General features: G+C 28.2%; 1 protein-coding gene across 1 annotated transcript in view; it reads left to right on the forward strand.

Annotated features, from left to right (window-relative positions):
- Window positions 1-5718: 5718 nt before the first annotated feature.
- The window catches only part of LOC107449976 (cell adhesion molecule 2), a 114482-nt gene continuing 103038 nt past the window's right edge, over window positions 5719-17162 (forward strand). The window contains exon 1 of the mRNA XM_016065671.3: window positions 5719-5872. Within this exon, the coding sequence (XP_015921157.1) occupies window positions 5824-5872 (49 nt within the window). The 5' untranslated portion in view covers window positions 5719-5823. The remainder of the gene's footprint in view (window positions 5873-17162) is intronic.

The following is a 17162-nucleotide window of genomic DNA, read 5'->3' on the forward strand; positions in this document are numbered from 1 at the left end:
AAATAAATATTTTTTTGCTTTAACTGTTATGTCGGTTCATAACTTTAAATTTTTCACATGAGTTCGCATTGTTGATAAGTACAGATTTATTAGTTATTTCCTTTTTTTACCCCGTGGGAAGAACGGGTATTGAGGTAGTAATTTATGATGTTAAATTGCCTGAAATATTAAAAATTTCTGCAGATTGTTTCAAAGCTTTTAAAAAGGAAACGCAGGACATATCGTTTGTCATTAAAAAAAAGGAGGGGGGAAGGAAGTGACACCATTTTCTCATGACATGTTGGAGACGAGTTTCTCTTTTTCGATGAGAACATCCCCGTTACCTTCAAAATTACCGATTGTGATCAATATCGATTCAAACCGTACCCCACGATAAAAAAAAAAAGGGGCGGAGATTTTTAAACGCATGTTCAAAAACGTTTAAAGGAGCTTTTTGACAGAGAGGAACATTTCTTTGATGAGGAAAATATAATGAAATTTTGCATTGGTATAAAAAGGATAAGGAAATTCAGAGAAAGAAGATTCTTAAAATACAATTTCTTTTTCCAGTCTAAAACTTCTGAGAAAAGAAAAATATTGATGCAGGACTATGCTTCTTTACATACTGCAAAAAATGTCCAACATTGGTGAAAGGGTAATCAGACCGATTTTTCTCAAAAGATGAATGCCCCTAAGCTCACCATATCTTAGTAGGATATCTTCTTACTTATCACCATTTAGATCTTACTAATCACTATCTCTTATTTTGAAACGTACATGTTCGGAAAGTAGTCTATTTTTCCCCAATAGAGGATTTTTTCTCAGCCAATTTCGCACTTAAGCATCACAGTCATGATATATTTTGAAGGTTGTTATAGCAACGATCGCAGGTGAAAAGTTCTTCGCAGTTGATCCTACTCAGTAGTTTTTAATTGGTATCCTTTCAAATAAGGAAAGGATAAAGCAGAAGTCTCGATATGTTTTACTTTTTTACAATCTAAAATGGAAAATACTGTTCAAGGAAAAAATACATTCTACTGTGTATGAAGATGCATTGGCATTACGCTAGTGCCAAAACTGATTCGCAAAATTTCAATTCAGCATAACTTCGATTAAGATGGACCACGCTAGTTAAGCAGTTGAGGACACAATAAAAACATTAACTAATGCAAACAGGTTAATAGCAATTCGTTAGATTGCTGAGACATTAAAATTATCAAATTGGACCGTTCATGATCATTTGAACAGCCTAAAGGCTTAATCTCAAAGCTCGGCATGTGGGTTCTTAATTTTCTTACGGGAATAAATTTGTGTCATCCTGTTTACAATATATGATTTAATAAACTATTAGACATCAAAATTATTAAATTCATGCTGAGACATTTAAATTATCAAATTTGACCGTTCATAGCTATTTGAACAGCCTAAATACTTGATATCAAAGCTCGGTATGTAGTGTTCTTACTGCAATGAATTTGCGTCGTCGTGTTGACAATATATTATTTATTCACCATAAAAAAATTAATTGCTTTCCATTGCATTTCCAATACTCTTCGAACAATTCAATATAAATAATCGTATGAAACTGATGAGGTGCAATTTCGAACCAACTTCGAATCATTATAGACTAAGTATTAGGAAAAAATTCCATGGAGGCAGCTCAAGCTATTTTTTAAAGCGATAAAGATTGTTTAAAAACAAAAAAGACAGAATTTTACCATTCGTTGTGATTATAATGAATTTATAAATTAAGAAGTTTCTTTTGTTATAAATAAAATCAAAATACTTTTTTTTTCAAGTCGAAATCTTTTATTTGAAACTGTATGACAACTTTTTGCACACCACTATATACCACTGAGAAAGACCGAAATTGGTGATTGTCGACTTTCACCGTTGAATTAATTTCTTCATCGATATTAAAATATTTATTTGAAATTTTAATATCTGATTAAGATAGAGTCGGAAAAAAATAGTGTTGGAAAATCTGATCTGGTGTGGAAATATGAAACAGTATTCTCTACCCTCATGTTTTAAGGTTAAAAATCTTTGATCGGCATAACAAACCACTCAATAAGTTTCCGGTTTGACATATAAATGGCACCCTTGAGAACAGAACTATTTGATTTCTCCATAGCAGCATTTTACGGATAGTAGCAACTATAATTGTCAAACTTCCATGACATTTCGATAATTAGTTTAGAGCTTGGCCAAAGGATACTCTGTTCGCCAAGGTTTAGAGGTTACAAGTAGTTTTAGTGACACTAGTTTAGTAGCTTGTAAAACAATGGATAAAAACAAATTTCTTGTTTTCATTAAGCATTGTTTTGTAAAGGGAAAAATTACTGTTGAAGCAAACCAGTGACTTGATAAGTGTTATAAGTGTCTGCACCCAGAGCCTGACAAAGGCAGGGGCATACGGGCAGTTGCCCCGAGCCGCTACGTTAGAGGGGCCCCCCAAATCGAATAGAAAGCTTTTTTTTATGTTTCTTTCTTTAGTAAACTTATTTTAAACAAAATATCAGTACAGTGTAAAATCCGTTGGTTTTATGTTTGCTTCTTCATTAATCTTCGTAAAAACACAATCTATATTTCGTAAATCCATGGCTATCTAGGGACGGAATTCAGCTAAATTTTCGCAATTAAGATGGACAAGATTGGAAAGTCAAAATCCTGTATTTTTTACATATCACAAAATGCGATATGTTTTCAAAAATACAGGCTATTGATTGGCTTAATTAGGCCATCCTAATTGTGAAAATTTAGCTGAATTCCGTCCCAATGTCAGCAAGGATATGAATTCTCCTCATCTGAATGGCCAAGTTAACAATCAGAAGACTGCAATTGGCATGATGGACATATAATTGTCAGAAAATCAATAAAATGCACAGAAAGATATTTTGTTTGATCATTGGGGGGAGGGGGCACTTTATAGCTATTTTAGGTTCTAGTCAATTTTATTTTTATTAATAATGAGGGGGAAAATTTAAATACCTCCATCAAGTTCGGTTCTTTATTACTGAAGTAATGAAGCAGAGGGCGCTCCCATTGAAGTTTTTGCCCCGGGCCCCAATTAGGCTAAGTCAGGCCCTGTCTGCACCAGGGAAATCAGCAATTAGTGACTGGTATGCTGAATATAAACGCGGTTGTTAAGGCATTGATGATGCTGAGCACTCTGGTAGTCCAAAATCAACCATTTTTCCTGAAAATATCAGAATATTTTATAAAATAGTTTTGAAAAACCGTAGCGTGAAATTGCGTGACATAGCTGACACCTTAAGAATATCAAAAGGTAGTGTACTGAATCGTACTATATATAAGAATCCAAAGATGGTGTCGAAGTTTTCCATTATTGTCAATACATTCGTTGTTATTGCCGTCCATTTGGTAAGCAAAATTTTTAAATTACAGTTGTGAAATCATCCAATTTGTTATAACAATATACTTTTAATTTTGAATGTTATTTCGAAAAAAAATATATTACTTAGTAAAATGAATACTTGTAAATTTTAATAGGGTAATATTTCGACGTGGGAAGTGGGGGGTACAAGTGTTCTTTTTAGTACATATATTTTTAATTGAATAATTTCTACTGTTTTATGCCAAGTAACAGAAATTACAGCGAAGCAATCATTTAGGTTGGCGAGTGTCAGCAAACAGGTGGCTTATCCCCCTAATATTTTACATACAAATTTAAGCATGCACAAGTTGCATTCAAAATAAGAACATCGCTTACTCACACGGAACCAAAAACTACCAACATGTCGATGATACAGAACGCTGTTTGGAACTTTTAAAGTGAGATAAAAAGGATTTATTTTGTAGATATGTGGCAATGGGTGAAGCATGGATCCATTTCCACATTCCTGAATCAAATGGATCTTCAGCTCAGCGGACAGAAGCCGGTGAAAGTCGTACAAAGTGACCAAAAACTCGAAAGTGAGCTGACAAGGCTTTAGCCTACGTATTTTGGGACACGCGTGATATTTTTTTTCACCGACTATCTTGAAAAAGATAAAATTACCAATAACGAATGTGACATGGTATTATTGAATCGAATGAGCCGGAGAATCAGGGGGGAAAAAACCTCACATGTGAAGAAAAAAATTCCGTTTCCAAAAGACAATGTCCCTTACCACAAGCCAGTAAAAACAATTGTTAAATTAAATGAATTGCGTTTTGAATTATTTCCCTACCCTTTATACTCTCCAGATCTGTCCCCTAGAGACTACTGGCTCTTTTCAGATCTCAAAAATATGCTCTAGGGAAAGAAATTCGGCTCAAAAGAAGAAGTATTTTTGAAACTGTGGTCTATTTTGAGAGCAAAGATAAAACGGATTCAAATGGTAGGACGCCCTACAAAAAAGGCATCTAAAAGTTAGAAGAATGTTGTAAATAAATATATATTTCTTGAAAGGTAGCATATTAACGAATAATGTCGAATTTCTCAAAAATAAATGTCTTAGCTAAACTGGAGACATTTTGAGTGATGCATTACACTTGCCCTTGCTTTCTCTATACGGAAGTTTTTTCTTCTAAATAAAGTGCCCTTGCCTGGTATAAACTCCCCCATATTCCCTGCACTGATGATGCTTTTGTCTTAAGGATAAGTGCCACTACGCAATATTCCGAATCTATCCTAATATGTTATTACAATATCGAATATGTATTAAGATATCAATAAATAATTCAGTATCAAATTGGACACGGTGTTTCGGACAATCACCAAAGCGATTATGTGATTGTTGGCATTCACTGGGGAAGGTAATCGTTCTGCAGATCTCTGACTCACACGTTAACATATATATTTATAAAGATATCCATTTTCTTTATTTCACATATTACTAGAGGGTGTTTTATTCTCTACATCTTCAACTGCATGTCTGTTCTTTCCCACTTTATTTTTATTTATTCTTTCTCTTCCTTTTTTTTTATACTTCCGACCTCACTTTTTCCTTTCTTCTTTTTAACCTTCTCTTTCCTAACTTTTTTGTTCTTATCTTCTTCCTCTTTTTTTTCGCTTCGAGCTTAATTACAATGCTTCCAGACGCATGCTTTATACTCATTTAAATAAAAATAACACGTATTTAAATTTTAATAATAATCCAACTTTTGAAATAAAATACAGATGCGTGGATCCACCACAAGTACTAACCAAAGCATTCTTTCTATTACAAATATTATTATTGCTTACTTTAAAAATGAATTATAAGTAATTTATAAGCAATCTAAAACAAAATTATTTTATTTTACTGATTATTATGTCTAATATACCTTTACATAATTCACATGTTTTTACTAGTTTTCGTAAATAGGAAATTAACCAATACAATTACATCATTTTATTACTATTGATACATTTTTACTTTTTTTTATTTAAAATGTCGCATTTCTATCATGCTATTCAACTTTTAGCGATAATTTAACATTAAAACGTGTAGCACTACTGTAAGTAAAAATTTGCTGAACACATTAATATATTAAATTTTAAATACTTGTTATTTGTACTTGCACTTGTTATTTGGACATAATTCTTACGAAAACGATTGTATGAAAAGAGCATAAATGTTGTTTAAGAATCTTCATCTTCCCTTATAGAGAGAATTCAAGATGAGGGAATTTCTTAGAAAGTTGTGTGGCCAACTCGAATGCAACCTCTTCTAAAAAGGTCCGGAACTTTTCCATTCTTCTTTAGTGATCGATAGAGTTGCTCAATTGAACACCAGATGGCATGCTATGAAGAACTTGTTGGTAAAGAGCATAAAACCAGAAGCTGAAAGCTTTTCTGAGTCACCATCTGAAGTTTTGGAGTCTTGTGCACATGGAATGTGGTTTTAAGGAGTCGCTATGCATGGAGTCTTTGCTCTAACGCGGCTCTGGATAATCCTCGGAAAAGGTAATGATGTTCGAGAAATCCTCTTTTTAATCTCCGGGAAAGAAAAATGCATGCTTTAATATTTTGTTTGTTGGAAAACCGGGTGAAAAATGCAGAAAAAATAGATGGAGAAATTAATAGACATAGATGTTTCTTATTTAATTTAAGATGAATGGGTGCTTATGCAAATGAAATAATTTGTATAATATATTTTTAACTAACATTATATAATTTTTTTATATAAAATTGTGTTGTTTTTTAATTTTATGAATAGGATTTTACTCCCATAATAAAAAAATCCTTAAATTAATATTTGAAATAAGCATACTATATATTTTTTTTAAATTATTGTTGGTTGTTAAATTGCATGCAAACTGGCTAAATTTAACTTATTCAAAATTTTGTTTTTTATAAATGAAAAAGCTTTTTGATAAAAACAGAAATATAAAAGAGATCAAAAATACTTTCAATGATAAAAAAATCTTTTTTGAATATTTGATTTATTTAATCCCCATTTTTAAGAATGTATCATATGCGTTTTACTTTTTAAACCTGACTTAAACGAAACAAATGAAAAAAACTAGCTTCATCAGAAGGATATAGCATACACAAAATATACTTTATCAATGACGTCATTCTGACGCTACTCATCACGGTGTACTTCTCATCTGTGAATTAGCTGGTTTTAGAAATTTAATTCATTAAGGTTTAATTTAATTATTTAGTCTCTACTACTATTTGTCATGTTTTTCACTAAACACTTACTCTTACAAAACTTATTTGTAATAAAATAAAGTTGCATCTGAAAGATATCATAAACATAAAATTTCTTTGTTAATTTTTTCAGACATCAAGCGGCACATTTTCAGATACATTTCTTTTTATTGAATGAACTGGTTTTTTAAAAGTACTAGTTTTAATGTTGGTTAAATTTATATCATTCTCTAACCTATATTCTTTAATTTAGAAAGAATGTGAAAAAAAATCTTCTTTTTTTAATATAGGTATTTTTTTTCAGCCTAAGGGCAATAAGTTTTGCTACTGTTTATTTCTTTTTTATGAAAAGGTATTAAGTCATTCATTAATGATTAAAAAATACTGTTTATATTTGCCGCAAAAGGATTTCCACAGATTTATTTATTTAACTTAATTAAAAATAAATAAAAAGGAATGAATTTGGAGACTGAAGCAAAGATTCTCTCCTTTATTTAGAACATTTTATTTTTTTTACCTTCTGATACATTTTTTCTTTTCCTATGAAGTATTTTCCTTTTACTTTTGTTTCTCTGAAGATAAACAATTGAAACCACGATTATTTATTTCAGAATCGTTTATAGGTTTTTCTATATTTGCTCATTGGCTCTTACATGTCTGTAACTTTGAAAAATTAAATTGTCAATTTTCTTTCATAATCTTTTAATAATACAATATAAAAAGTAATTTTTTATAAAAGGTAACAATTTCATGAGATCTGGTTTTGTTACCATGACTTCGATTGAAATAATTCTCCAGATTTGAGATCTGTTTTAATGAATTTAAGCTGATACATAACTTAAAAAACAAATTAAAAATAAGTATTTAGTTTTCTATTATTAAATTTTTCTACAATTTTACTCAAGATTGACTAATTTTTCATCGATTTATTTTCGTTTTTGAAACTCACTTAAGTATTGTAGTAAAACAGACATGAAAAAGATTGTGTTATATTTAAAGTATGTATATAGAACTGTCTCTCAATATTAAAACACAAGAAAGCTCATTTTTTTAAAAAATTTCTCGAATAGCTTTACAATTATTTGCTATACAACTTACAAAAAGCAACTGTTGAATACATTTTTATCAAAAATGCATACAATATGCATTATTTACTTACAAACTATCTTCTAAAAAGATTCAAAGAAAACGAAAACAAAGTTCCTTACAAATATTTTTTAAATCGCAGATTTTTTTTAACTTTGATCTACTACTGTTGCCATGGTTGCCTTAGAAGCTTGGCTTAGAACAATATGACATGGTAGTAAAGTTTTTCAATTCTAGTAAGAATTTATTTATTTATTTTAAAAAATATCTTTTTAATGTTTACGTGGTCTTGTGAGTCCGAGTTTTCATAAGTATATGTACATTTTTTGTACGAATTTATTTACAGAAGTGGTCACAAGCGTATTAAATGATTGAGGTATGTCTCTTTTTCTACACATGTATTAAATTTTTCAAGCTAAATTGGGATCCTGGTCCTGGTTTTCATTTTCAACAAAATGAACCATGCGAAAAACTTCTTTTCTTTTAAATAAAAATAGATGGCAAAATTAAAAATAATATTAAATATATTTTACAATAAAAGAATACAAATGCAAAATCAGCTTATACTTAACCTTTAAACATTTTTACTTGAATGTAATCACTTTATTTTTCACATCTTTTCCGTTACATTAAAACAATAAAGATAATTTAATGAAATATAGTTTTCAATAAAATGTGGAATTTTAAATGTTTCTTTATTCTTTTTTCAAGCATTTTTTTCCTCAGTTTATTTAAATCTCATTCTTTAAGACTTCTCACTATATTAGTGTAAAACATTGGTCTTATAATCAGTTTTTAATTTTTTTAAATTTAAAACAATTAGTCTATTTTTTGCATTTTGAAAGCATTAGAAATATTTAATATTAATAATAATTGGCATAATTTATGAGACAATTGTGATCTATAGCGTATTTTTTTAAGAACCTTTTTGCAAACTACAGATGTATTTTGACCATTTTGTTACAATTATATTGGTATTTCTGGTATATCTTCTCTTGTTGAAATTGTTGTGAAAAAATGAAAACAGTATAATATTTTGTTATAACAATTTCCTTTCATACCTTAAATATTTTTATTGAACTCAGCAAAATATATTTTGTATAATTTTTATTCTTAATTTGTAATTTCTTTCAACTTGCATACTTTTATATTAATTATGTTAAAGTAGCCATTTTAAGAAATATATAAGGAATGTTATACTAATCTGAATAAAATAGAATGTTTTGATTAGTAAATAAACAAATTTAAACCTAATAATTATAACATTTTAATTCTAAGAAAGACATTAAAATTTTTTATAGTTTAAAAATGTAACTGTTTCGTGTTCACTTTTCTAGGAATGATAATATGCAAAGATAATATGCAATAATATGCTGATAATTATACAGAGATATCAATATTTATGTAGATATATTTAATTATCTTTATTCGATCTACATTAAAATAAGAAGTTTTAAGCAAAATTAAAGCAGTTGATATGAAAAGAAGGCATGTAACATTTTTACGAAAATAAGTTTTTATTTCATTTTGGAATATGAATCCCCGATTATCAAATACCGAGATATTTTCTAAACTGCCTAAAGAAGAGAATCCAACTATTTAGAAGCAATTAAAACAATCTTTCCGCAATTGGCACAAAATTTTTGATTTTTGATTTTTCTCGAAAGTTTAGAATTGTAACATACCCCCTTTTATCATTAACCGCCTCAATTCTTATATCATAATCCATCTTATTCATTTGCATTTTCATTCTAAACTGAGAGGAAAAGCATGGTTAAAACTACCAGAATATGGTAAAATTTGCCGTGTTTTTGGTCTCTGTGGGAAAAACGGAAAACTTGGTGAGTTTACCGAATCGCTTTGGTAAAGAATTTGGCTGTAATGTTACTAGAATTTTTGTTCGCCGTGTAGTTTAATAATTTTTCCTTAATGCTGAGGAGTTGAGTTCTTCGCATTTGATACAAGCATATAATACCGGTTTAAATACCGCTAAGTTGACATAACTTTAATAACCGAGATATGACTTTGATATTCTGCTGAACAATTTAAATACGCTATTTACATTGCAAAAAAATATATATAATAATACGGAAAATAGTACTAGAATTCTGAGTGTCAGTACTTTTTACCGTAAATTTGGTTAAAGCTGACTTCTTCGTACGTTTGATCAAGTCTCAAACTACTTTTTCTCAAATATTTAGTAACATTTATTGACTTGATTTCAATTATTTGATTTCCTTAACTACTTCACTTAAGTTTTTTTTTATCGTAAATTTCATAAAATTGTCTTTCTTTGTATTTTTTTTTATAAATTCTCAAAATATTTTTTTAACGATAAATTTGGTAAAACTGATTTTTCTCTGATTGATTTAAGTACTTTTAGCCATAATTTTAATAAAGCTATATTTTGGTGTATTATTGATCTATTAAAAAATTCCTCTCCTGGAATTTATGTAAGTGATTCATTGTTTCCTTTTATTCAGAATAATATTTTTTTTACTCAACATTCTTAATGTGTTTAAATAAGGCAAATATCGGTCCCTAAATATTATGTATTATGCAACATTTACTATCAGAGTCAAATCAAATCGGTAATAAATCAAGCTATGCTATTCTTTTTAGAGAGAGAAAATTTTGATCTCAAAAAAATTTTCTTTTAGAAAAACTGAATAATTTATCACTTTCTCTAGCACCTCAAAATTATTCAGCGCATTTTTTTAGCATTTCCTTTTATGGAAATTCAAATAAAACGACTTTTATATTCCCTTTTAGTTTTATCTTCCATACTTAGAAAAATAAAATATAGAACTTAAAATGACTATATATGCGAAAAAGAAGAAAAAAATTAAAGTGATGTTAGATGTAAACAACTAAAGCTAAATCCTTAGCAAAGTTTTAAAATATTTTATTTATTAAAATAATAAAATTCAATACATACAGCTGTTTTATTCCTTGCTCTACGCTGAAATAAACATTTTTCTTTTTGAAATAATATATTTGAAATCGAAAAGTAGTAGCTAGAGAAGGCGAAACAATGCTATTTCTGCTACTGCAGAAATTTGAAAAGATCTGTTTTGGATACGGAATTTAGGAAAAAATAATAATAAGGGCAATAAAATGTTTTCAAAACTCTTACATAAGTATGTGAGCTCATTTTCTTCAAGTCTTAGATTTGCAAGTAGTATTTTTTTTAAAATAAAAGTACCGTACTGTATAGTAATGACATTTCTAGTAAAAAACCTTACAATTCCGGTTAATAAAATCAAAATATATGGTATTTAATCCATTGTTTGGACAATTTTTCCATTTATATGGTAACTGTTTGCCAGAAATTCTGTTTTCAAAATTGCTGTTATTGTTAGAAAACACTTTAAAAAAATACAAAATTGAAAAGTAAGCTTATTAAAATAAATAGTTTCTCTAAGATATTCTCATTCTCTAAAGCATTGTAAGAAATTATCAAACTTTACCACAGATTATAAAACCATATTTTATTGTTAACTTTACAGAATTCATTACCGAAATACTTCGGTAGTTGAATTAATAGTGTAAAGATTATTTTCAAATTTTAGTATTTTATTTACATTAAATTTCATAACATATTTATTTTATTTTTTATTTTAAAGATATATTACAGTTTTGTTGAAATCTTACAAAATTAATATTTCGTAAAACCATATATACTGCTTGAGATGTAAGTTAAAAGGCCATAAGTACAAATTATATTTTTACATCATAAATAACCTATAGATGAGATATTCGGATCAAATGTGGATGAAATACATAGACACTTATACTGAGAAAAAAGTATAATCAGACATGGCAGAATATGGCAAAATTTACTATGTTTCTGACTCTATGAGAGCACCGAAAAGCTCGGTAATTTTTACCATAGCCAGTTGATTAATGACTTTGGTAAACTTAACAATGAAATATGGTTTTATAATTCGTGATAAAATTTGGTAATTGTGGTAAAATTTAGTAATTTTACCATGATTTCTTAAAGCCTGACTAAAAGCCATTTATTCTTTTAAGTTTACTTTGCAGTTGTGTATTTTGTACTAAATATTTGGTTATAAAGACCATAATTTTGAAAACCGTAATTTCCGGTAAACCGTTACCATAAGAATTGAACAGTTATCAAATGAATGTTTTAAATACCATATATATTATGATTTTTATTACCAGAAATTAACACATTTTATTAGCCGAAATACCATTACATGCGTTCATTTAATCAGAATTATTTTCTCTTTGTAGTATAAATTTTTAATTTGTGTATTCATTTTATAAGAAGTAAGAAAACAAGAAAAAGTTACCCTTATAAGGTTGACAACCATCCTGAAATTGTTTACGAAATGGCGCCTTGTACACATTATAGTTTGAATTGAGTGCATAAAAGACATACAAAATTGAAGATGCCACTCCTAAAAATGTGATTGACCAAACATTTGGAAAATATTTTCTCCTGGGGCCTCGTATTTTTTTTTCTTCTTTTTTTTACTGTTGTCACAATTTTACTTTTATGATGCGATCATTTGGACCGGGAAAAAAGAAAAAATTTACCTTTTCAGCACGTTTTGTAACGTCAGATTCCAAGAATAGATTTCAAAAACCCGTTTTTCTTACGCCATTGGAATTATAATGTTCACAATAGTTTCTATCTTTGCAAAATCGATAAACATATATTTATTAAATAAATTTACTAATTATTTTCTTATTTTATATGCAATAAAAATGTAGCAAATGAATATGAGCACTTTAAATTTTAACGTAAAATAAAAAAATGCTTACATTTTCAACCCTATGTATTCAAAATTGAAAACCCCTGCAAACATTTTTGAACAAATTTGCATAGTCTCAAAAGTAATGTGGATAGAGAAATATACGCCAGAGAAGTTCATTGGCTGATGATGAAGACTCGAACTAAGGACTACCTGGTTTGTAATATGATGCTATAACCAACACATATGTGCATCTTAGTCCATGGGGAATTAGAAAGCTTTATATAGTCATTATCGTAATGACACATCATGACTTACATTTCATTAACTTAAAAGTCTTTAGTATATAGCAAAGATAAAATAAAATGACTGATATCTTGACTAAGTTAGTGGAACCATATTTTCCAACTTGCAACCCTTAGTGCCATTGAAATCTGAAATAAGAATATCATGATGTGTCATATCATAAGAATATCATGATGTCACTATATAAAGATTTCTAATTCTCTTGGGACTGTAGTGTAGGGGAGAGTGGGGTAGATTGTAACATTTTTCTACTTAACTATTTTTAACTAACAAAAAATCCAGTAAATTATTAGTATTAATTGACAGACGAGTAAAGTTGACTGTCCTCTACTAGGAAAAAAAAAATACCTTATTTTAAATGTTATTATATTAGTTATTAACAATTTTTGACAGTCGTGCACTTGTTACAATTGTCCCCACACAATTCTAACAGTTCATAAAACATAGTTAATTATACATATTATCATAGTTGTGATATATTTTTTTATTGATCAAAATAGTAGTGATATTTTAGGAGTAAAAATAATAATGAGCAGAGACCTAAAGGGTTAAACTTTTAACTTTAAGGGGTTAAAAATTTTAATTTATGCTGTGAAAGGTGACAAATAAAATAATGCACATGCAACATAATATAAATGATATAGGAAACTATTGGTGGTTCTTAAAGAGTTAAGTAATGGTTTGTAAACATAAGATTATTTATTTTCAGCTGTTACAATCGTCCCTTTACTTATTGTTACAATCGTCCCCAAGACGCCATTTCAGCTTCATTTGTTAAAAACAATGCTAGTTAATTAACAAAACTAATCTTTTTTTTTTGAAATGTTAATTAAGGTGTCCATTTGCATATTCGGTTAATAATTTTTATTTGTTTAAACAAAATTACTTTGTTACAATATAATATTCTAATACCAAAAAAAGTACTTACGTAGCGTGAAAATATCTTTTGTGGTTTAGGTCTTTCAAAAGTACATAAAAATGGTTGCTAGCAGGGGTGTACATGAAGATTTATTAAATACACCTTGTGCGCCACCTAGGAACCAAATCTGGAACCCGACACTGGAAATTTTTGCTCTGTTACAATAGTACCCTGTTACAATTGACCCCACTCTCCCCTACAGGTGTGATGGCTAGAGCATCCGGACACGAATTTGAAGGTTCTAAGTTCGAATCCTCCCGGCATCTCTCTAACGTACTCTTTTTACCACAGCACTTTTGAGACAATGCATTTTGCTCAAAAATGAATACATTCTGTATATGGAGTTTTCAAGTTCAACTAATACTTGTTTCGCAGCTATTTTAATAAATTTTAGCTTAATTTTTAGAAATTCTTTTTTACAGTTTGTGTGCTACTCGTAACAATTTTTAAATATAAATTCTTTCTATGCATAACTTTTGGTTAGTTCATTTATAAGCTAACTGAAAAAATTGATATTTTTCAATGTCTAAAAAAAGATATTTCTCTTGAGTTTTTAATTAATATTCTTGTTCAGATTATCAGTTTTTTAAATGTCTGTAAATTAGAATTTCCTCCAATCAGTTTTTTGTCGTTTTTACATTTTGAAATTTGGTTTGCAGATGAGAAAAGTCTTTAATAAAACATATTTGAAAATGAAACCATCAGACTTTTGCTTTCGAAATAAAATAAACTTACATTATACTATATCTCCTAACTATACTTTCTAGAAAACAAATAATATTCGAAGTAAACATTAAATTCAATAGTTTTATTTCTATTTTTTTGCAGTGATTCATATCAGTATCCACTGAGTTTGTGATTCAAAGGTTTTCTGCCTGCGATCATATTTCGTTAGAAATTTTGTTTATTTTTCGAAAACATATTTATTCTTCATTATTTTATTTTGGAATACATGATTTGAATTCCTGGAACGAATTTTCTGAGGAACTTGTATTGAAGTTTAGTATGTTTTTGTGGCGGATTATTTTCACATGCATAAATCATTCATAGAATATTCTATACTCAAGGAAAATACTGATCAAATTAAATTAAGTATTTCAAGGGTATAGTTTTTTAATAATTGGGATGGGTTATTTCCTACCCGTGAAAAATTTGTGTTTCCTGTATCAAGGAATCAAAGTTTCTTTAAAATATTTTTATGAAATAAATGATGCTTAATTAAAATTAAGATTTTTTAAAGTAATATTCACCAAAATTTCCTTTCTATTGTGAGAAAAGGACGCATTTTGAAACCTCAAATCATAAAATTTTTATGATATATCATATTTTATTACAAATATTTCAGGGCGCTATAAATTGTGCAGAAATATTTTTAAAATTATAGGAAAAGGTTGAGGCAATTTTTTGCGTACTACATGTTGGTTATAACCTAGAAAAGAACTAAAACAATTCTTTAAAATGATTTAAATTTTTCCGTAGAGAAAAAAAAAATATTGAAAGCTAACAGCATATAATAAAATTTGCCGTTTTCCTGGCTCTATGGGAACTCGGCTTTGTTATTTTTCTCAGTAAAAATAGCCAGAAAGTTTTCACCGATGATTTTTTGCAATGATTTTGACGTGTGATAAAAGATGGTGAAATTAAAAATCATGCGATTTTCCGATTCTCCTGCATATTTTCACAGTTTTTGAAACCCTGGTGATTTCTAAATCTTTTATCTATTGTAGTCAGAATCTTTTATCTATTGTGTTTTATCTTTTATCGATTCTGGGAAAAAAATTTTGTGGATTACTTTAGCTTGAATCAAAATAAAAGGAAGGCAATGAGTTTATTTTTTTACTTATATACTAAAGCACAAGACTTTTGAAATTTTAGGGAAATAACTATGCTTTTTATGTTTCAATATTGCTGGTTAGTAACAATTCCAAACAATCTCTTTTAATTAAAAATGGATTTTAAGATATTGCATTCTTCGAAAAATCAGTAATATTTTTACTCATTTCCTGTATTAAAAAGCTTTCTCAGTTAAGTTAATTTTCTTTTAACTGCGTATCCATCTATTTTTCATTAGTCATTTAGAAGTTAATAAACTTGAAAGTCGATCTGATGGTTTGCGAATTAAATATTTCATTTTAATTTTGTTTTAAAAAATAGCAAATCGGCACATTGAAACTGTTAATATGAAAAACAATATGTCCAAAAAATTACAAACTAATTTTTAACTAAATATTAAAATGTAGTATGTTTGAAAAATATTTTTAATTTATTTATTTCTTAATAAATATGATGCAATGAGATAAAAAATGCGCAACATTTTTAATGGCAAATACATGCATTTTTTAAAAAATAAAGTCAGGAATTAGAATCCAAAATTTTACTGTAATTGAATTTTTTTAAAATATTATGCATTGAAAATCAACACTTCTCATGGAGAATAAAAAATCAATGCATAAATATTATCAAATTTCAAAGTAAGTTTAGAATTTAAAGCTGCTTCAGAAGATTAAAAAACTAACTTGACATTTAAAAACAATTTATAATATGCATTGCAATTTATTTTTTACCTTAGATTATTGTGTATGAGATCTATTACTTTAGAAAAGCAACGCAGAATTTCAAATACTCTCAGAAAGCTTAGTTTAAATTTATTCTCAATATAAAGAAATATTATGTATTATTCATGCAGTACGATACATTGACTGAAACTTATTTATATATGATTGAAGCTTCTTTATATTCTTTATATTTGATTGATATTTTCTCGAAATTTACGATATTCAAAGTTAAGTTTTAATGTCGTAACTTCAAAGAATATTTTAGCTGTTTAAATCGAATCATCTGCACGGAAACGATAATAAAAATTCAAAACTAAAAATATTCTTAATGCTTCTAGATATATTTTTTTTAAAATTGCTGTATTAAACCATTGATGCATACCGACTCTTTCCAAAGACGTTTCTGAAATTACGTCATAAGTTTACAAGTTATATTTAATTTGTTAGTTTTTCAAAATTTTTACATAAACTAATATTTAAATTCATTCTTCATCAATTGTTTTGAGAAGAGCACTTGTTAAATGTTGGATGAATAGTTTAGATTTTTTTCGTCCAAAATCGATTTCAACAATAGTTTTTTAGAAATTTCAAGATGAAAATACATGTTTATATCAGCAGTTTTCAAATGGTGTTCCGTGGAACCTTAGAGTTTCATGGAGAGGTTGCAAAGGTTCCGAGTGCTTGAACTTTTTCTTAATTAGTTAAGATTTTCAGAACTTGGAACTAAATTTAAATCTAATTAATTATTCACTATTTATTTAAGATTTCCGTCATTTTTATGTAATTATTTAGTTAAACTGTTTGGAATTAAGATAATTCAAAGCAATGTTTTTATAATAACAATACAATGAATGAATTACAAAAATGTATGAGCAATTGCATTAGTATTTTCATCTAATAAAAGTAACCAAATTCCACAATGAGAATTCATGCTTCTCTAATAACCATTTCAATGTTTATTTTTCTCCGTTTCCGTTTTAATTTTAGCATAAACCGTATACCACTCG

Source organism: Parasteatoda tepidariorum, chromosome 5 (assembly GCF_043381705.1).
Source record: "Parasteatoda tepidariorum isolate YZ-2023 chromosome 5, CAS_Ptep_4.0, whole genome shotgun sequence".
Classification (NCBI taxonomy): domain Eukaryota; kingdom Metazoa; phylum Arthropoda; class Arachnida; order Araneae; family Theridiidae; genus Parasteatoda; species Parasteatoda tepidariorum.